The following is a 22,748-nucleotide window of genomic DNA, read 5'->3' as shown; positions in this document are numbered from 1 at the left end:
TTAACTGGGGGCTGGCTTACAGCTTCAGAGGTTAGTCCATTGCCACCAAGGCAGGGAGCGTTGGCAGCACACAGGCAAGCATGCCACTGAATCTAGAGCTGAGAGCTACAATTCTGACCCACAGGCAGTAGGAAGAGAGAACTACTGGGCCTGGCTTGTGCTTTGAAACCTCAGAGCCCACTCCCAGTGAGACACTTCCTCCAGCAAGGCCACAGATCCCTGTGCTTCCAATCTTTTCAAATACTTGCACTCCCTGGTGATGAACATGCAAATATATGAGCCTTTGGGGGTCATTCTCATTCAAACCACCAGAGAAAGATAGAGGAGAGAGAGATATCATGTATGCACTTACTTGGATTCTCAAATATAGCACTAATTGAAATGGCTTTCCGACAATATTTAGAGAAATACCCGCTCATGAAAGAGATCATGTCAGCTAAGGTTTTTAAAGTGCTAAAGAAAACAGTTGTTTGTGGTTCTCACCCCAATCGCATTTGTGTGTGTGTGTGCGCACACACACACATGTGAACACATGTGCGTGCCCATTCCCAGGAACACACATGGTTATCATGATACTGAAAATCTCCACCATGTATTTTGCATGACCTGGCGCTCTGAGGATAAAGTTCACCTCTATGCAGACAAATGTCCCCTTGCCACCCACAGCTTTGGCAGTTCAGGCAGTGGATGAATGTGGTGGTGGACAACCGACTGCCCACTAAGAATAACAAGCTGTTGTTCATGCATGGTCCCCAGCACAAGGAATTCTGGAGTGCCCTGCTGGAGAAGGCCTATGACAAGTAAATTACCCAGACTAGGCACCAGACTGGCCTTCAGGAGCCTGGCCGAGGGCCATGGGCGGGGTGGTAGCACTATGGAGGGTGTTGATGACTTCACAGGTGGCGTGGCCCAGAGCATTCGGCTCTGGAAGCCCCCTCACAACATGCTATGGCTCCTCAGAGAAGCGCTGGAGATGTCTTCCCTGATGGGCTGTTCCATCGAAGTAAACCGAGCTGGACCTTGGCCAAGGACTTCTGCACCTGTTATAGCACCCCCACCCTATCCCAAAACTCTTTCCCCAAACATTTTCTCACTCACTACCCGTTTCCTCAACAAATTCTATCTGCCTCTGGTCTAGTGTCTGTCCCCACCTGGCATACCCTCTGCTTTGTTGTTACTTTCTCCTTAGTATTTTCTGACCCAGAGAGAAGGGCAGAGATTCCAGGAGGGCAGTGACCTTTACCTGGTTCATTCCCCATGGACCCTGGGACTTTGGACGATACCCAGCATGCAATAAGCACCCAGCAAATATTTATTCCAATCAATATACCCAGAATACTTCCATATAACAACAATTATATGGTGGGGGCGGGTATTGCAAACAAGGAGGAGGAGAGGAAGACAAAATGAGCCCCCTCAAAGCCTGCACACAAACACTTGTGGCAACTCTCATAATAGTGAAAACAGCAACCCAGTTGTCATTCTGCGGGTCGATCACAGTAATTATCTGGTTGAATAAACCGAATTGTTGCACACCGCAGAATACAAACAGCAGGTTCTCTGCGCCAGGAGAGCCATCTTTAGGGTGAGTTTCTGACCCGCGCCAGCAGCCCATGACAGGAAACTCAAAAGTTCCTTATCCCCACCCCCCTACACTTCCTGGGCTCCCTTCAGGGGCTCTACTCCCCACATACTGCCTCTCTCTTCCTATTCCAACCAGCTTGCTTCCAGTACCCTCCTCCCCTCTGCCCGCCTTCCCTCTTTGGGCACATAATGCCACCCAGCTCAGCCTGCCTGGGCACTGGGGTCGAATCCTAAGGGCAAGCGGGTAGGCGGGAGTTTCTGTTTGTCAATAACCTGCCTGCACCAAGCAAGGTAGGCACTTTGTTTACGAACTACCCAGCCAGCATGGAGATCTGTTCTCGGAGCCAGGAGAGCCATCCTTGGGGTGAGTTTCTGACCCGCACCAGCAGCCCACAAAAGGAAACTCAGAAGTTCCTCATCCCCACCCTCCTATACTTCCTGGGCTCCCTGCAGGGGCTCTACACCCCGCATACTGCCTCTCTCTTCCTATCCCACCCAGGTTGCATCCAGAACCCTCCTCCCCCCTGCTTGCCTTCCCTCTTTAGGCACATAACACCACCCAGCTCAGCCTGCCTGGGCGCTGGGGTCGAATCCTCAGGGCAAGCGGGTGGGCGGGAGTTCCTGTGTGTCAATAACCTGCCTGCACCAAGCAAGGTAGGCGCTTTGTTTACGAACTACCCAACCAGCATGGAGATCTGTTCTCAGGGCCAGGAGAGCCATCTTTGGGCACAGAGATCTGATCTCGGCACCTGGAGAGCCATCACTGGAGCACCAGGAGAGCCATCACTGGGGAGTGCCATCACTAGGAAAGTACATCAGTAGGCAAGGAGACCTGATCCTGTAAAAGAAATCCATAGGGAGCACTCAGAGGAAGAGATGGGCAGGTGCCAATGCAAGAATTCAACCAACAATCTGAAAAACAATATGAAACCACCAGAACCCAGTGACCTCACAACAGGAGGTCATGAACACCTTAATCAAGAAGAAGTAGAAAAAATTGACTTTATGAAAGTGATTGACGCCCATAAACAGCATGTAAAAAATGCCCTTATAGAAATGGATGAGAAGTATAACAAAAAGTTTGAAGAATTGAGTAAATCAGTGAATGATACCCTAGGAAACCAAGGAAAAACAATCAAACAGATAATGGAAACAGTTCAAGACTTGAAAACTGAAATGGAAGCAAAGAAGAAAACACAAACAGAGAGCTGGCTGGACATGGAAAATCTAGGTAAACAAATAGAGACTACAGAAACAAGCATAACCAACAGAATACAAGAGATAGAAGAAAAAATCTCAGATTCCAAAGATACCATAGAGAAAATAAACATGCTGATCAAAGAAAACAGCAAGGCCAACAATCTCTCATCACAAAACATTCAGGAAATATGGGACACAATAAAAAGACCAAACCTAAGAATAATAAGAGTAGAAGAAGGGGAAGAAGCGCAGCTCAACGGTCCAGAAAATATATTTAATAAAATTATAGAAGAAAACTTTCCCAACTTAAAGAAAGATATACCTATGAAGGTTCAAGAAGCATACAGAACACCAAATAGGCTGGATCAAAAAAAAAATCCCATTGCCATATAATAATCAAAACACAAAGCATACAGAATAAAGAAAGAATATTAAGAGCTGCAAAGGAAAAAGGCCAAGTTACTTATAAAGGTAAACCTATCAGACTTACACCTGACTTCTCTATGGAAACCATGAAAGCCAGAAGGTCCTGGATAGATGCATTGCAGCAAATAAGAGACCGTGGATGCAAGCCCAAACTATTATACTCAGCCAAGATTTCATTCGCTATAAATGGAGAAAACAAAATTTTCCCAGATAAAAACAATTTTAAACAATATGTAGCCACAAATCCAGCCTTACAGAAAGTAATAGAAGGAAAATCACTAACCAAGGAGTCCAACAATGACCACAATAACTCAGACATCTAGAGACCCTTCACCAGCACAGCTCAAAGAAGGGAAACACACAAACTCTACTACTAAAAAAGTGACCGGAGTTAACAACCACTGGTCATTAATATCACTTAATGTCAATGGACTCAACTCACCTATAAAAAGGCACAGGCTAAGAGATTGGATACGAAAACAGGACCCAACATTCTGCTGTTTACAAGAAACACACCTCAACCAAAAAGACAGGCACATACTCAGAGTAAAGGGCTGGGATAAGGCATATCAAGCAAATGGACCTAAGAAACAAGCAGGTGTGGCCATACTAATTTCTAACAAAGTTGACTTCAAACTTAAATCAATCAGAAGAGATGGAGAGGGACATTTTCTACTCATAACAGGAATAGTTCATCAGGATGAAGTCTCAATCCTGAATATCTATGCCCCTAATATAAAAGCACCCACGTACGTAAAAGAAACATTGCTAAAACTCAAGCCAGACAACAAACCACACACAGTAATGGTAGGAGACTTCAACACTCCTCTCTCACCAATGAACAGGTCAATTAGACAGAAACCTATCAGAGAAATAAGAGAATTAATGGAGGTAATGAATCAAATGGACTTAACAGATATCTATAGAATATTCCACCCAAATAGAAGAGAATATACCTTCTTCTCTGCAGCTCATGGAACCTTCTTGAAAATTTACCACATACTCGGTAACAAAGCAAACATCCAGAGTTACAAAAACATATTAGTAACCACCTGTATCTTATCAGATCACCATGGATTAAAGCTAGAATTCAACAACAATGCTACCCCTAGAAAGCTTACAAACTCATGGAAACTGAACAGTCAACTACTGAACCATACCTGGATTAAGGAAGAAATAAAGAAAGAGATTAAAGTCTTCCTTGAATTCAATGAAAATAACGAAACAACATACTCAAACTTATGGGACACTATGAAAGCAGTCCTAAGAGGAAAGTTCATAGCACTAAGTGTCCACTTAAAGAAAACAGAGAAAGCACACATTGGAGACTTAACAGCCCACCTGAAAGCTCTAGAAAAAAAGAAGCAGACTCACCTAGGAGGAGTAGAAGACAAAATAATCAAACTGAGGGCTGAAATCAACAAAATAGAAACACAGAAAACAATTGAAAGAATCAATGAAACAAAAAGCTGGTTCCTGGAGAAAATGAACAAGATTGATAAACCCCTATCCAAACTAATCAAACGGCAGAGAGAGAATTTGCAAATTAATAAGATCAGAAATGAAAAGGGGGACATAACCACAGACACAGAGGAAATTCAGAGAATCATTAGATTTTACTACAAAAGCCTGTATGCCACAAAACTGGAAAATGTAAAAGAAATGGACACTTTTTTAGATAAACACCATATCCCAAAGTTAAACCAGGACCAGGTGAACAACCTAAATAGACCTGTTAATTGCGAAGAATTAGAAGCTGTTATCAAAAACCTGCCTTTCAAAAAAAGTCCCGGACCAGATGGTTTCAATGCGGAATTCTACCAGAACTTCCAAGAAGACCTAATACCTATACTCCTTAATGTATTTCACAATATAGAAATAGAAGAGTCATTGCCAAATTCCTTTTATGAAGCTACAGTAACTCTGATACCAAAACCACACAAAGACTCAACCAAGAAAGAGAATTACAGGCCAATCTCACTCATGAACATCGACGCAAAAATCCTCAACAAAATACTGGCAAACCGAATCCAAGAACACATTAGAAAAATTATCCATTATGATCAAGTAGGCTTCATACCAGAGATGCAGGGCTGGTTCAACATACGCAAATCTATCAATGTAATCCATCATATAAATAATCTGAAAGAAAAAAACCATATGATCGTTTCATTAGATGCTGAAAAAGCATTTGACAATATTCAACATCCCTTTATGATAAAAGTCTTGGAGAGATTAGGGATACAAGGGTCATACCTAAATATAATTAAAGCTATTTACAGCAAGCCAACAGCTAACATCAAATTAAATGGAGAGAAACTTAAAGCCATCCCACTATAATCAGGAACATACCAAGGCTGTCCACTCTCTCCATACCTCTTCAATATAGTCCTTGAAGTTTTAGCAATAGCAATAAGACAACATAAGGGGACCAAGGGGATTCGAATTGGAAAGGAAGAAGTTAAACTTGCATTATTTGCAGATGATATGGTAGTGTACATAAGTGACCCCAAAAACTCCACCAAAGAGCTCCTACAGCTGATAAACACCTTTAGCAATGTGGCAGGATACAAGATCAACTCCAAAAAATAAGTCACCCTCTTAAACACAAAGAATATGGAAGCAGAGAGGGAAATAAGAGAATCATCACCTTTCACGATAGCCACAAACAGCATAAAATATCTTGGGGTAACTCTAACCAAGGAAGTGAAAGATCTATTTGACAAGAACTTTAAGGCATTGAAGAAAGAAATTGAAGAGGATACCAGAAAATGGAGGAATCTCCCCTGCTCTTGGATTGGGAGGATCAACATAGTAAAAATGGCAATTCTACCAAAGGCAATCTATAGATTCAATGCAATCCCCATCAAGGTCCCATCAAAATTCTTCACAGATCTTGAGAGGACAATAATCAACTTTATATGGATAAACAAAAAACCCAGGATAGCCTAAAGAATCTTATACAATAAAGGAACTTCTGGAGGCATTACCATCCCTGACTTCAAACTCTATTACAGAGCTACAGTAATGAAAACAGCGCGGTACTGGCATAAAAACAGAGAAGTCGACCAATGGAATCGTATAGAAGACACGGATTTTAACCCACAAACCTATGAACACCTCATTTTCAATAAAGGAGCTAAAAGTATACAATGGAAGAAGGAAAGCTTCTTCAACAAATGGTGCTGGCACAACTGGATGTCAACCAGTAGAAGAATGAAAATAGACCCATATGTATCACCATGCACAAAAATCAAGTCCAAATGGATCAAAGACCTCAATATCAATCTGAACACACTGAACCTGATAGAAGAGAAAATGGGAAGTACCCTACAACACATGTGCACAGGAGATCGCTTCCTATGTATAACCGCAACAGCACAGACATTAAGGGCAACATTGAATAAATGGGACTTCCTCAAACTGAGAAGCTTCTGTAAAGCAAAGTACCCTGTCACTAAGACAAAAAGGCAGCCTACTGACTGGGAGAAGATCTTCACCAACCCCGCAACAGACAAAGGTCTGATCTCCAAAATATATAAAGAACTCAAGAAACTAGACTTTAAAATGCTAAATAACCCAATTAAAAAATGGGGCACTGATTTGAACAGAGAATTCTCAACAGAAGAAGTTCAAATGGCCAAAAGACAGTTAAGGTCATGCTCAACCTCCTTAGCGATCAGAGAACTGCAAATCAAACAACTTTGAGATATCATCTTACACCTGTCAGAATGGCTAAAATCAAAAACACCAAGGATAGCCTTTGCTGGAGAGGTTGTGGAGAAAGGGGTACCATAATCCATTGCTGGTGGGAATGCAAACTTGTGCAACCACTTTGGAAATCAGTGTGGCGGTTTCTCAGGAAATTTGGGATCAACCTACCCCTGGACCCAGCAATACCACTCTTGGGAATATACCCAAGAGATGCCTATCATATGACAAAAGCATTTGTTCAACTATGTTCATAGCAGCATTATTTGTAATAGCCAGAACCTGGAAGCAACCTAGATGTCCTTCAATGGAAGAATGGATGAAGAAAGTGTGGAAAATATATACATTAGAGTACCACTCTGCGGAAAAAAAAATGACTTCTCGAATTTTGCATGCAAATGGATGGAAATAGAAAATACTATCCTGAGTGAGGTAACCCAGACCCAAAAAGAAGATCATGGGATGTACTCACTCATAATTGGTTTCTAGCCAAGGATAGGGGCCACTGAGTCTATAATTTGTGATCCTAAAGAAGCTAAATAAGAGGGTGAGCCCAAGGAAAAACATATAGTAATCCTCCTGGCTATGGGAAGTAGACAAGATTGCCGGGCAAAAAATTGGAATCTTGGTGGTGGGGGGAGATGGGGGTAAGGGGAGATGGGGAGAGGAAAGTGTGAAGGAGAGGATGGGGGGATCTTGAGGAAACGGGATGATTGGAGATAAAGGAAGATTGGATAGGTGAGCAGGGAAGCACATATCTTAGTTAAGGGAGCCACCTAAGGGTTGGCAAGAGACTTGAACCTGGAGTGGCTTACCAGGTGCCAGGGCAATGTCCCCAGTTATTTCCTTGGGCAGCTGAGGATAGGGAACCTGAAATGACCCTATCCTATAGCCATACTGATGAATATCTTGCATATCACCATAGAACCTTTATCTAGCGATGGATGGAGATAGAGACAGAGGCCCACACTGGAGCACAGGACAGAGCTCCCAAGGTCCTAACGAGGAGCAGAAGGAGGGAGAACATGAGCAAAGAAGGCAGGACCACGAGGGGTGCACCCACCCACTGGACAGTGGGTCTGATCTATTGGGAGCTCATCAATGCCAGCTGGACTGTGACTGAAAAAGCATGGGATAAAACCGGACTCTCTGAACATGGCGGACAATGAGAGCTGATGAGAGGCCAAGGACAATGTCATGAGGTTTTGATCCTACTTCAGGTTCTGGCTTTGTGGGAGCCTAGACAGTTTGGATGTTCACCTTCCTAGACCTGGAGGGAGGGGGAGGACCTTGGACTTTCCATAGGGCAGGGAACCCTGACTGCTCTTGGGGCTGGAGAGGGAGGGGTGAGGGAAATGGGAGGCGGGGAGGAGGTAGAAAAATTTTTTCAATAAAAAAATAAAAAAAAAAGAATGCAAACAGCAACAGCGGCCCCAATAAACTGTGATCTGCCTCTATATGACCTTAGGATGGCAGCACCCCACGCCTACTCCCCGCCAACCCCATCCCCTACAAAGAACTAGCTTCGCTCACTGGTCAGTACAAGGGGGTTTCTTACCAGCCTTCACATAGTGCTTTCCACTTCATTGGGACTCACCAGGAGGCTCAAGAGAATGACAGGTGTCTGTAACAGGAGGGCCAGTTGTGGGGATTGACAGAATACAGACAATTCTCCTGCACCACTCTCCCCTCTTTCTTTTATAAACAAAAGAAAACATTCATAGTTCATTTTTTTCGGGAAAGTGGGCGTAGTTTTCCAGGCTACTTCCTGCTGTTTGCTGGCCGAGGGCCCCATAGTGGCGCCAGCCAGGGAGCCTGCGGAGCAGCGCCAGCCGTCCTTGGTGGCAGTGCGCGGCGCAGCTCCCCCTGAAGGGGCAATGTCTAAGGGGGTTTACGCCCTGCCAAGCGCGCCCAACAGAGAAGTGAAGCCCATAGTGTCCAGCACGCCACCGGTGGACTTCTTGATGCAGCTGGAGGATTACACCCCTACGATCCCAGATGCAGTGACTGGTTATTACCTGAACCGTGCTGGCTTTGAAGCTTCAGACCCACGCATAATCCGGCTCATCTCACTAGCTGCCCAGAAATTCATCTCAGATATTGCTAATGATGCCCTACAGCACTGCAAAATGAAGGGCACAGCCTCTGGCAGCTCCCAGAGCAAAAGCAAGGACCACAAGTACACCCTAACGATGGAGGACTTGACTCCAGCCCTCAGTGACCATGGCATCAATGTGAAGAAGCCGCACTACTTCACCTGAACCACCTAACCCAGGTGTATTTGTCTTTCCCTCTGTCCCCACAACAGCCTCTTTTCATAATAAACTTTATTGTGGAAAAACAACAACAACAACAACAACTAACTTTACCTGGGACAGGTGGCAAGGTGAGGGGAGAGTTGCACAGGGCCCCACGTGGCCGCGTAAGCATGTGGGAAGTTGACGAGTTCGAGCTGAAGCTCAACAAGAATAAATAAGAACGGGACAAGGAGAACCTGCATCGGAAGAGTAGCCTCAGCCACTCTAGAAGCTGGGACAGAAAGCACAGGAGCCGGAGCCGAGATCTGCATAACCGGGACCAGTGCAGGGTCTCACGAGACAGACTAAGGCGAAGCAAACCTTTGACCAGAGGCGCTAAAGAGGGGCACTGTGGATTGATTAGTTCCCCTCGCCATGAGAAGAAGGTGCATAAATACTGGGACGTGCCACCACCTGGCTTTGAGCACATCACCCCAATGCAGTACAAGGCCATGCAAGCTGCGGGTCAGATTCCAGCCACTGCCTTTCTCCCCACGATGACTCCTGATGGTCTGGCTCTGACCCCAACGCCCGTGCCTGTTGTTGGGAGCCAGATGACCAGACAGGCCAGACGCCTCTACATGGGCAACATTCCATGTGGCATCACTGAGGAAGCTATGAGAGAAGTCCTCAGCAAGACAAGCTTCTTATGTAACTTCTAAATCCTTTTAAATACATGATGTGTCATCAGCCTGATGTGCTCAGTAACTTAATTGTAACTTAGTTGCTGCAGCATTCTCAGGCGCCTGTGTAATCAATAAAGACACCTCTTGCTGATTGCATCTACTGGCCTGAATTATTGAGACTGGCGGGTTTCTCCCACCACCCTTGAAAACGAGGGTTGTTCAAAAAAGGCGTGTGCCACCTCCACCCGGCTCATCATACCTTTCTAAAGGAAAAGAAATTATGAATATCCTTACAAAGCCATAAAACATTTTTTAGACGAATTAGAAATGAAATTGAAAGACCCCCCGAAGGATGTCTTTCTTCTGGAGAGACCCCCTACCCAAGGATCAGTCGAGACCACTCGTGAGGATGCAAACAGCAAGAGGATTTATTTTATTCTGTCATGACAGGGTCCCTCAGGTTCGGGATATGAAGGACATCCACAGCTGTTACAGCCCATCTTTTAAAGCAAAAAGCCACAGAGACAGGGGCGGGGGGGGGGCTGTAGGTTGTTTTTCAACTTATTGGATTGGCTTATTTAAAAAGGTTATTACCAATAATTAGCTGGAGAGTGATTGCCAGATCAGATGAGGTGAAGGGAAACTTCTGAAGGTCACTTTGCCCCTTCCCAGGGACTAAGTCAAAACATCAGTAACTGAGTCATAACCTAAGGGTTATCATGCCCCTATTCAGGGAGATGGAAAGTTTCCAACATCTCAGTACGTGCATGCATAGCTGTTATGTCCTTGGTTCCCAGGGGAGGTGGGGAAGTACTGAGAGTCATCAGCAATGGCTTTAGATTTTTCTTAAAGTTTTACATTTTCTTAGGGTTGAGGGGGCTTACAAATGCATTTAGAGTCTTTCATTCCCTCCTCTTGTTTTGTCAAATCCCAATCTTGGGATTTTCTGAGGTCTCTCTTGAGAGCCTGATATTTGTGTGTCAGTACTAAAACTTGGGTAATACTGAGTCTGCAGTCCTGGGACTGGGAAGAATGAAGCTGGGGTTTTCAGGGAGGGAGCTCGGAAATGGCAGGGCCTTAGGGTTTAATGTGGTGCTTAGGCCCCTGCAGGAGGGGGCTAGTTCAGCGCCCCCCCCCCAACTTGTCGGGTTTGCTTACATACACACATACACACACCGCAGACAAATATATCAGTCACAATGTCTACATGCAGGATGAAAGTCCCGGAGAGTTTGTTTGGTATTTTTTTAAGAGTCCTTTGTTTACCTCTCTGTGTGCTGAAGCTTTTATCTGTAGGGTCCTGAGTCGTCCTGTAGAATTGCTGGCTTTACATGAGATGCATGGATCCAGGCTGCAATGTTGTCTCAACGATGTGAAATCTCTGGGTGTCCAGGCTGATAGGCAGCAGCCAGAGGCTTCCACACCTGGGCTTGGATAATTTGGAGGGCCTTTAATGGGCAGATAACAGTCTGGGAAGAACAGCATCAGGATTATATACCTCATCCACCTTAGTGAGCAGTGGCAGCCCTCACATAGGATCTCATAAAGAGTGAGTTTAAATCGCCCCGGGGTGTTTTGAACCCAAAACAGAACAGAGGGAGGGAGGTCTATCCAATCATTTTGCCAGTCTCTAGGGCTAATTTTGTTAATTTGTAAAAATTTTCTTTTAGAATTTTATTTATCCTATCTATCTGACCTGAGCTTTGGGGTTGGTAAGCACAATTTAATCTTTAATTGGCCACACACTGACTTACCTGGGCAACAAAGGCAGGTCTATTATGAGACACAATTATCTTGGGCATCCCAAACCTCAGGATGATTTCCTTTATGATCTTCTTAGCCATTACATTGGGTGTCTCAGTCCTGGTCAATGTATGATGGCTATCTTTTTTTTTTTTTTTTTTTTTTTGGCAAATGTGTGGCCTCCTGGAGGCTCAAAATTTCTGCAGATGTCAACAGTCCTCTTTGTCTGTATATTGTTCTGTGTATATGGGTGGTGGCAAAAGCATACCTGCTGTCAGTATAGACGTTCCCTCTGCCATCTGTAGAGCTTGTATCAAAGCCACAAGTTCAACTTTCTGGTAGGGCCGACGTACCTGAAGGGAGGCTACTGGCCCAATCATTTGCTTCCTGTCCACCAATGTTGCCCCCGCCTTCTGCTAACTTCAGTCTTGTGTACCTGCTCAGCTAGAACCCAGCCTTGTGCCCCAGGCAAACTTCACCATCATTTCCAGCTCTTCCTGGCACAGCTCAGCCTGCCATTCTGCCAGCTGCCTGTCCTTTCTGCAGATGCTGGTAGGATTTGTAGTCCATCGACATGAGCAGGGCATAGGAGCAGCAGCCCGGTACAGGACGGCGCCTGTGGTAGCATTGTGAGCGCTCTATCACAGTCTGGCATGTGTGAGGGGAGCGAGACTGCAGGGTGAGCAGCCAGGGCTCATGCAGGCTTTAGAGAAAGCAGGCACCAAGGCAGTTGCTAGGAGGCAAGGATTTCTCTGGTGGTGATGGCAGGGGGAGGTGGTCATCCTGGTGAGGAGGGCATGGCAGAGGCGTAGGCAAACAAGCAGCCTGCGTCTCCTGCAGAACTGAGAACTGCAGGGAAAGCAAAGTCCCTCATTTTGTCAACAAACGGCTTTGATCATACATTCAGGGGTGACCAGGGAGGAACGAGTCATTTATTTGTCCTTTTCCCAAATTTATAGTTCGTAAGGTGTCCAGTTTGTTCAATGGTTGTTTTAACACAGAGTACTCAGTTCCTGTGTCCCTTAGAAAATCTATAGAGGTATCTAATGTCCTTTTTCTTGTTCTAAGCACATTGGCCTTTGTCCAAGGAGTGCCTCTGTCCGTCTTCATTTGTCTTTGATCTTCTGTTGCCCAGGCTCCCTATCTGTCTGAGTCCTTCTTGTTTATGATCCCTCTGGTTTTTTCTTTCCTCTGCCTCCCGCCTTTCTCTTTCTTTCGCTTCCTGCCTCTCTCTTTCTTTCACTTCCCGCCTCTCTCTCTCTTCACTTTCTCTGTCTCTCATTTAACACTTTCTCTGTCTCTCATTTAACACTTTCTCTGTCTCTCCAAATTCTGCAAGGTATAATATTGCAGCCTATCTACCTACTGTAACTTTCTCCTTATATCTGATGCTGACTGTCCTATGAAGGCCATGGCTATTGCTGCCTGCTGACCTTCAGAGGTTGGGTAAAATGCCTGTAAACCTCCATTAAACATTTAAGAAACAGATTTTAACTGGCCCCTGGAGAACCACTTTTACCTTGGCCGAATTAGTGGGGTGCCATGCCCCTGAAATTTGCCATGAGCCCGGCATTTTGACTGTCAGTTTCTCCCTTTCAGAATTAATTAGACATAGAAGAATGAAAATAGATCCATATTTATCTCTATGCACAAAACTGAAATCCAAACAAATCAAAGACCTTAACATAAAACCAACAATATTGAACCTCATAGAAGAAAAAAAGTTTAAAATACATTTTTAAACACAGCCTCAGTGGCATAGACATTGAGAGAAACAATCAATAATAAATAACATCTCCAGAACTGAGAAACCTTTTTAAAATATAGCACAGGATATAATCAACAGAACATAAAAACATATAAGGAACTTAGGAACTTATTCCTCATAAGAACAAATAATCTAGTGAAATTATGTTACAGACCTAAACTGTAAACTCCAACAGATAAACTTAAAATGACTGAAAGATATTTAAAATTTGCTTAAATATAACATTCTTAATCATTGAGGAAATGCAATTCAAACAACTCTGAGATTTTATCTTATCCCTGTAAAAATGACCAAGATTAAAAATATTGTTTGACAATTTATGCTTAAGAGAATGTGAAATAAAAATCCTTCGTTTTTGGTACAAATACACACTGATAGAGCTATTTTGAACATTAGTATGATGAATTTTCAGAATTAGGTAACATTTTATCTTAAAACTTAGCAATATTTTTTGGGCCTACTTTACATAACAGAATTATTTCATCATAGACAGAATCTGAAAACAACCCAAAATGTACCTCTTTTATATCAATAATAAATGAGAATCTTCGCCATGTTTTTAAATAGCCATAAACACTATAAAGAGTCAAAAGGGCCATTTTAACTCAACCTCATCACTCAGTAACACCCCTTTGCCATTGTAGTGGGGTGAGAGGATTCAGCAGATCTTTGCCATGTGGGGCAACTCGGGGCCCCTACCTCATCACAAACATTGCGAGCAGTCAGGTATCAAATTTAGATCTAAACATGGGCTGGCTTAGAAGCTCAGCTGGGCTGTTCACACGGCCCTGGCCCGGGGTCACAGGGCTTTTACAGCAATAGTTCTTGAAGACAGTGTATTCCTGTATCCATCTAAACAGAGTTGGGAATTTAATTTTTTATGGGCACACTGCATAGTAAGAAATATAGAAACCAACAATCTGTAGGTTTTTATAAACACATTCTTTTAAAAGTGACTCAGCTTAATTTTCCCCCAATTTTTAAACCAGAAGCTTCACCCTGGACACAGCACGTGATGACTAGAACAGGGCATCCCTAGAAGAGAGATGCTATCAGGGCTGCGAGGCCCTTCTGATATTAGCTTGTGGTATTACCTGTTGCTCCTGAATCCACATTCGCCTTTTACCAAAAGCCACAGGGATACTTACTTGCAATCTCTCTATCTGCTGTCATACCCAGTCCTGGCTGCCAAAATGAAGAGGTCCAGGTTTTTTACGGGACATGTGCTTTCTAATAGGGTATCTGAGCCCAGAGAAAAAGCCTACTGCTGCTTCCCAGGCTTACTGGGTCCTGTGGGGGAGGAATTAGCACCAGCTTGGACCCCACTGGCATGTGTGCCTCCTGTTTGGGAAAAGAGACGGGGGAAGGTCAGACTGCTGTTATCAAAGTCAGAGGGAAGCCGGCCTTGGTGCCTGCACTGTGCTCTGTAACAAAAATGGTTTTCCATGTTAATTTCTTTTTTTTCCAATAAAGCAACAAACAAATTACCAAAACAAACAAGACACTGAACAATCCAACAATCAGACGCGCTGTGTGGCTTCGGCGCAAAACCGAAAGCAAAAATTCAGATGGAGATCGTGAGGAGGGTCCGGATTCCTCATCTCCCAGAAAAACCACATACCCCTCAGACACGGGCAGAGCCCCCAAAAGTCCTACTCTGGTCGTGGGTTCAAACAGATGAGACCCGAAAAATCAGGCTCCAGACACCCGTGGAACGTCTTCCAGGGCTGCCGGGGAGAAGTCCGAGCTCGTCAGCTCCTTCTGAGACCCGCCAGATACAGACCAACTCAGCTGCACAGAATACAGATTCGCAAGCGCAACAATTTAAACAGACAAACAGACAAGAACACAAACACACAAAACACACAAAGTCGGCTGGCCAGCTTACCTCCCGAAGGTGGGTCGGTGGTCCCTGTGTTGTAATAAGAGCGGCAGGGCTGCGTCCCTAGCACCCGGCCGCCCGCCCGCATGGCTTAGCTTATGCCCCGAAATAATTACACGGAAACTGTATTCTTTTAATCACTGCCTGGCCCATTAGTTCCAGTCTCTTATTGGCTAGCTCTTACATATTGATCTAACCCATTTTTAATATTTTGTGTAGCACAACAAATTGGCTTATCAGGAAAGATCTTAACCTACGTCTGTCTAAAATGGGGGAATCATGGCGACTCACTGACTCGGTTTCTTTTTCCCAACATTCTGTTCTGTCTACTCCGCCTACCTAATTTTCTGTCCTATCAGGGCCAAGTAGTTTTTTTTATTAATTAACCAATAAAAACAACAGATAAATACAAGACCCACCCCCATCACCCTGAGTGGGGGCCTCGGTTTCCCGGCCAACTCACCAAAATGAAAGACCCCCCGAAGGATGTCTTTCTTCTGGAGAGACCCCCTACCCAAGGATCAGTCGAGACCACTTGTGCGGATGCAAACAGCAAGAGGATTTTTTTTATTCTGTCATGACAGGGTCCCTCAGGTTCGGGATATGAAGGACATCCACAGCTGTTACAGCCCACCTTTTAAAGCAAAAAGCCACAGAGACGGGGGGGAAGGGGGGACTGTAGGTTGTTTTTCAACTTATTGGATTGGCTTATTTAAAAAGGTTATTACCAATAATTAGCTGGAGAGTGATTGCCAGATCAGATGAGGTAAAGGGAAACTTCTGAAGGTCACTTTGCCCCTTCCCAGGGACTAAGTCAAAACATCAGTAACTGAGTCATAACCTAAGGGTTATCATGCCCCTATTCAGGGAGATGGAAAGTTTCCAACATCTCAGTACGTGCATGCATAGCTGTTATGTCCTTGGTTCCCAGGGGAGGTGGGGAAGTACTGAGAGTCATCAGCAATGGCTTTAGATTTTTCTTAAAGTTTTACATTTTCTTAGGGTTGAGGGGGCTTACAAATGCATTTAGAGTCTTTCATTCCCTCCTCTTGTTTTGTCAAATCCCAATCTTGGGATTTTCTGAGGTCTCTCTTGAGAGCCTGATATTTGTGTGTCAGTACTAAAACTTGGGTAATACTGAGTCTGCAGTCCTGGGACTGGGAAGAATGAAGCTGGGGTTTTTAGGGAGGCAGCTCGGAAATGGCAGGGCCTTAGGGTTTAATGTGGTGCTTAGGCCCCTGCAGGAGGGGGCTAGTTCAGCGCCCCCCCCAACTTGTCGGGTTTGCTTACATACACACATACACACACCGCAGACAAATATATCAGTCACAATGTCTACATGCAGGATAAGAGTCCCGGAGAGTTTGTTTGGTATTTTTTAAGAGTCCTTTGTCTAGCTCTCCATGTGCTGAAGCTTTTATCTGGAGGGTCCTGAGTCATCCTGTAGAGGTGCTGGCTTTACATGAGATGCATGGATCCAGGCTGCAATGTTCTCTCAACGGATGTGAAATCTCTGGGTGTCCAAAGGGAGGTTTTTGATAACAGCCTCTAATTCTTCACGACTAACAGGTCTATTTAGGTTGTTCACCTGGTCCTGGTTTAACTTTGGTATATGGTATTTATCTAAAAAAGTGTCCATTTCTTTTACATTTTCCAGTTTTGTGGCATACAGGCTTTTGTAGTAAGATCTAATGATTCTCTGAATTTCCTCTGTGTCTGTGGTTATGTCCCCCTTTTCATTTCTGATCTTATTAATTTGCAAATTCTCTCTCTGCCGTTTGATTAGTTTGGATAGGGGTTTATCAATCTTGTTCATTTTCTCCAGGAACCAGCTTTTTGATTCATTGATTCTTTCAATTGTTTTCTGTGTTTCTATTTTGTTGATTTCAGCCCTCAGTTTGATTATTTCCGGTCTTCTACCCCTTCTAGGTGAGTCTGCTTCTTTTTTTTTTCTAGAGCTTTCAGGTGGGCTGTTAAGTCTCCAATGTGTGCTTTCTCTGTTTTCTTTAAGTGGGCAGTTAGTGCTATGAACTTTCCTCTCAGGACTGCTTTCATAGTGTCCCATAGGTTTGAGTATGTTGCTTCTTTATTTTAATTGTCTTCAAGGAAGACTTTAATCTCTTTCTTTATTTCTTCCTTAATCCAGGTATGGTTCAGTAGTTGACTATTCAGTTTCCATGAGTTTGTAGGCTTTCTGGGGGTAGCATTGTTGCTGAATTCTAGCTTTAATCCATGGTGATCTGATAAGATACAGGTGGTTATTAATATTTTTTGTAACTGTGGATGTTTGCTTTGTTACCGAGTATGTGGTCGATTTTTGAGAAGGTTCCATGAGCTGCAGAGAAGAAGGTATATTCTCTTCTATTTGGGTAGAATATTCTATAGATGTCTGTTAAGTCCATTTGATTCATTACCTCCATTAATTCTCTTATTTCTCTGTTAGGTTTCTGTCTAATTGACCTGTTTATTGGTGAGAGAGGAGTATTAAAGTCTCCTACTATTAATGTGTGCGGTTTGATGGCTGCCTTGAGTTTTAACAAAGTTTCTTTTACATACGTGGGTGCTTTTATATTAGGGGCATAGATATTCAGGATTGAGACTTCATCCTGATGAATTGTTCCTGTTATGAGTAGAAAATGTCCCTCTCCATCTCTTCTGATTGATTTAAGTTTGAAGTCAACTTTGTTAAAAATTAGTATGGCCATACTTGCTTGTTTCTTAGGTCCATTTGCTTGATAAGCCTTATCCCAGCCCTTTACTCTGAGTAGGTGCCTGTCTTTGTGGTTGAGCTGTGTTTCTTGTAAACAGCCAAATTTTGGATCCTGTTTTCGTATCCAATCTCTTAGTCTGTGCCTTTTTATAGGTGAGTTGAGTACATTCACATTAAGTGATATTAATGACCAGTGGTTGTTAACTCCGGTCACTTTTTTGGTAGTAGATTTTGTGTGTTTCCCTTCTTTGAGTTGCACTGGTAAAGGGTCTCTAGATGTCTGAGTTATTGTGGTCATTGTTGGACTCCTTGATTAGTGATTTTCCTTCTTTTACTTTCTGTAAGGCTGGATTTGTGGCTACGTATTGTTTAAATTTGTTTTTATCTGGGAAAATTTTGTTTTCTCCATTTATAGTGAACGAAAGCTTGGCTGGGTATAGTAGTCTGGGCTTGCATCCATGGTCTCTTAGTTTCTGCAGTACATCTATCCAGGACCTTCTGGCTTTCATGGTTTCTATAGAGAAGTCAGGTGTAAGTCTGATAGGTTTACCTTTATAAGTAACTTGGCCTTTTTCCTTTGCTGCTCTTAATATTCTTTCTTTATTCTGTATGCTTTGTGTTTTGATTATTATATGGTGAGAGGATTTTTTTTTGATCCAGCCTATTCGGTGTTCTGTATGCTTCTTGAACCTTCATAGGTATATCTTTCTTTAGGTTGGGAAAGTTTTCTTCTATAATTTTATTAAATATATTTTCTGGACCGTTGAGCTGCGCTTCTTCTCCTTCTTCTATTCCTATTATTCTTAGGTTTGGTCTTTTTGTTGTGTCCCATATTTCCTGAATGTTTTGTGATGAGAATTTGTTGGCCTTGTTGTTTTCTTTGATCAGCGTGTTTATTTTCTCTATGGTATCTTCAGAATCTGAGATTCTTTCTTCTATCTCTTGTATTCTGTTGGTTATGCTTGCTTCTGTAGTCTCTATTCATTTACCTAGATTTTCCCTGTCCAGCTGGCCTTCTGTTTGTGTTTTCTTCTTTGCCTCCATTTCAGTTTTTAAGTCTTGAACTGTTTCCATTATCTGTTTGATTATTTTTCCTTGGTTTCCTAGGGTATCATTCACTGATTTACTCAATTCTTCAAACTTTCTGTTATACTTCTCATCCATTTCTATAAGGGCATTTTTTACATGCTGTTTAAGGGCATCAATCACTTTCATAAAGTCAATTTTATCTACTTCTTCATGATTAAGGTGTTCATGTCCTCCTGTTGTGAGGTTGCTGGGTTCTGGTGGTTTCATATAGTTTTTCAGATTGTTGGGTGAATTCTTGCATTGGCGCCTGCCCATCTCTTTCTCTGAATCCCCTATGGATCTTCTATTACCGGATCAGGTCTCCTTGCCTACTGATGTACCTTCCCAGTGATGGCACTCTGCAGTGAGAGCTCTCCTGGTACTCCAGTGATGTCTCTCCTGGTACCAATATCAGATCTCCGTGCCCAAAGATGGGTCTCCTGGTACCCAGATTAGCTCTCCCACTGATGGCTCTCCTGGTGCCAAGATCAAATCTCCCTGCAGGTTGGGTAGTTCGTAAACAAAGCGCCTACCTTGCTTGATGCAGGCCGGCCAGTGAAACAAAGGAAGTCTCGCCTGCCTACTTGCCCTGAGAATTTGCCCCCAGTGCCAGACAGACTGAGCTGGATGGTGTTATGTGCCCAAAGAGGAAAGGGGGCAGAAGGAAGAAGGGTTCTGGATGCAAGCTGGGTGGGACAAGAAGAGAGAGGCAGTATGCGGGGTGTAGAGCCCCTGCAGGGAGCCCAGGGAGAATAGGGTAGAAGATGAGGAACTTCAGAGTTCCCTGTCAAGGGCTGCTTCTGCCGGCGGTCACAAACTCACCCCACTGCTGTCTCTCCTAGTGCCGAGATCAGATCTCAGTCATTTTTTTCATTTTTAGATTTATACTTTTATTTTAATTATTGATGTGTGTGTGTGAGTGTGTGTGTGTGTCAGAGTTTGCACAGATGTGTGTCAGAGTACGCACAGATGTGTGTCTGATACCCTCAGTGTCCAGAAAAGGGTATTACAATCCCTTGGGGTTGGAATTACAGGGTGTTAATAAGATAGCTGATGTGGATGCTGGGACCTGCACTCTGGGGCTCCTGGTAGAGCAGCAAGTGCTCTTAACACCTGAGACTTCTTTCCAGTTGCGAGGCATCTTTTTTGGTTGGTTGACTGCATTGGGGGGTGCAATTTTTCTTTTTAATTATGTATAGGTGTTTCTGTGCATGGGTTTGTGCATTTGAGTGCAGTGCCTGTAGAGGCCAGGAGAGGGCGCTGTCAGGTCCCCTGCAGCTAGAGTTACAGGTGGTTGCAAAGGATCTGATGTGGGTGCTGCACTGAACCCAAGCCCTCTGAAAAGAGCAGGAAGTACTCCTAACTGCTGAGCCATCTCTCCAGCTCTTGGCTGGTTTTCAGAGACAAGGTCTCACTTTGTAGACCAGGTTGGTGACAAAGGAACTTAAATAGCTTTTATCCTTCTCCACCTAAATACTGAGATGAGATGACAGAAGTTTTCTAGGGAAACCTCTCGGGCATTTGACTGCTTCTCCAGCCCATTCACAAGGAATCATACAGAAGGGTTATTGGATATGTTCAACAGATAGGAAAGCAGGGTGCTATGCAGCCTCCCCAAGTTCCCCAAAACCACAAATGATACCCTGATTTGTGGCTCCCCAGACTGAACTGAAAATGTGCTCACTGGTCTATTCAAGGATCAACCCCTCCTGTCTGCCTTTAAGGGGACTGCAGACTGCAGGCTGCCATTGGCGCCCTTACTACATATCCCAAACAGCTGTTCCCTGTGGTGCCCAGGGGCCAGAATTTCAAGAAAAACTATGCTGGCATCTTCCATTTCCATGTGAAGGGAAGAGTGGGAGGAAGGAGGGAGGGAGCAAGGGAATGAGGGAGGGAGGGAGAGAGGGAGGGAAAGAGGGAGGGAGAGAGGGAGGGATGAAGGGAGCATGAGTCACTGTTCTATTGCTTTGAAGAGACACCATGACCATTGTAACTCTTATAGAAGAAAGCCTTTAACTGGGGGCTGGCTTACAGCTTCAGAGGTTAGTCCATAGCCACCAAGGCAGGGAGCATTGGCAGCACACAGTCAAGAATGCCACTGAGCTAGAGCTGAGAGCTACAATCCTGACCCACAGGCAGTAGGAAGAGAGAACTACTGGGTCTGGCTTGGGCTTTTGAAAACTCAGAGCCCAGTGACAATGAGACACTTCCTCTAGCAAGGCCACACCTTCCAATCTTTTCAAATACTTGCACTCCCTGGTGATGAACATGCAAATATATGAGCCTATGGGGGTCATTCTCATTCAAACCACCAGAGAAAGATAGAGGAGAGAGAGAGATCATGTATGCACTTACTTGGATTCTCAAATATAGCACTAATTGAAATGGCTTTCTGACAATATTTAGAGAAATACCCGCTCATGAAAGAAATCATGTCAGCTAAGGTTTTTAAAGTAGTAAAGAAAACAGTTGTTTGTGGTTTTTCCCCAATCGCATTTGTGTGTGTGTGCACACGCATGCACACACACACGCATGTGAACACACGTGTGTGCCCATTCCCAGGAACACACATGGTTATCATGATACTGAAAATCTCCACCATGTATTTTGTATGACCTGGCCCTTTCGCTGATCCAGGAACAATTCTGAATGTCATAGAATAGGGAGAGGATTTCAAGATCTGAAAGCTCAACCTCCAGATGCCTTTTATCAAGACAGGGGCTCAGTCTAAAGACAGATGGGGATTTCTTTATTTCTTTTCTTGTTCATTGACTGATTTATTTTAATTTTATATTCATTAGCTGGAAATTGAACCTTGGTCATTGGAAGAACAGTCAGCACTCTTAACCACTGAGCCAAATCTCCAGCCCCATGGGTAGGGTTTCCTTTTCGCTGGTGCAATACCCAGATTTGGAAACTTTGAGAAATTTGGGGGCTTTTGTTATCTTTCCTTCATGTATTCTAAGAGCCTTGGTCAAGGTGGCTTCAGTGCACTTATCCCAAACCTGATGACCTGAGTTTGATCCCTGAAACTCAGAATGTGGTAGGAAAGAAATGACATAATACACACACACACATGCACACACAAACACCCCCCAGTTTTTTACTAAAATCCTAATGTGAGTGATTACTGCTGGTATGTTCTCGGCATGGCCACCAGGAGGCGCTCTGAGGATAAACTTCACCTGTATGCAGACAAATGTCCCCTTGCCACCCACAGCTTTGGCAGTTCAGGCAGTGGATGAATGTGGTGGTGGACGACCGACTGCCCACTAAGAATAACAAGCTGTTGTTCGTGCATGGTGCCCACGCCAGGAATTCTGAAGCGCCCTGCTGGAGAAGGCCTATGCCAAGTAAGTTACCCAGACTAGGAACCAGACTGGCCTTCAGGCGCCTGGCCGAGGGCCATGGGCCACTGGCTGAACCAGGGGAGGAGAAAGGCATGTCTCACTTCCCTCACCACTCTGCCTGACTGTTCCCTCCAGTTCACATCTCCTGTCTGGCGCTTAACAGCACACTGCCTGCTTGCAGGCTAAATAGACCCTACGAGGCCCTGGCAGGGTAGTAGCACTATGGAGGGTGTTGATGACTTCACAGCTGGCGTGGCCCAGAGCATTCGGCTCTGGAAGCCCCCTCACAACATGCTATGGCTCCTCAGAGAAGCGCTGGAGATGTCTTCCCTGATGGGCTATTCCATCGAAGTAAACCAAGCTGGGCCTTGGCCCAGGACTTC

At 44.2% G+C, this 22,748-nt stretch overlaps 1 protein-coding gene and 1 pseudogene across 1 annotated transcript; both read left to right on the top strand.

Moving 5' to 3' along the window:
• Positions 1 to 874: 874 nt before the first annotated feature.
• Positions 875 to 9,182, top strand: LOC130887226 (transcription initiation factor TFIID subunit 10-like). Its single transcript, XM_057789519.1, has 2 exons — positions 875 to 1,003; positions 8,709 to 9,182. Exons 1-2 carry the CDS (start codon positions 875 to 877, stop codon positions 9,180 to 9,182), a joined length of 603 nt encoding a protein of 200 aa, XP_057645502.1.
• Positions 9,183 to 9,349: 167 nt separating this feature from the next.
• LOC130887225 (splicing factor U2AF 65 kDa subunit-like) overlaps positions 9,350 to 22,748 on the top strand; it is a 17,276-nt pseudogene continuing 3,877 nt past the window's right edge.

This window comes from Chionomys nivalis, chromosome 15 (genome assembly GCF_950005125.1).
Source record: "Chionomys nivalis chromosome 15, mChiNiv1.1, whole genome shotgun sequence".
NCBI classification, from domain to species: domain Eukaryota; kingdom Metazoa; phylum Chordata; class Mammalia; order Rodentia; family Cricetidae; genus Chionomys; species Chionomys nivalis.
Note: the sequence above shows the minus strand (reverse complement) of the source record. Positions and strands in the feature narration are given on the sequence as shown.

Coding starts and splice junctions, on each gene's coding strand:
- LOC130887226 (XM_057789519.1), top strand. CDS start 875: ATGGAGGGTGTTGATGACTTCACAGGTGGCGTGGCCCAGAGCATTCGG. Junction 1,004..8,708: donor TGATGGGCTGTTCCATCGAA/GTAAACCGAGCT, acceptor TTGCTGGCCGAG/GGCCCCATAGTGGCGCCAGC.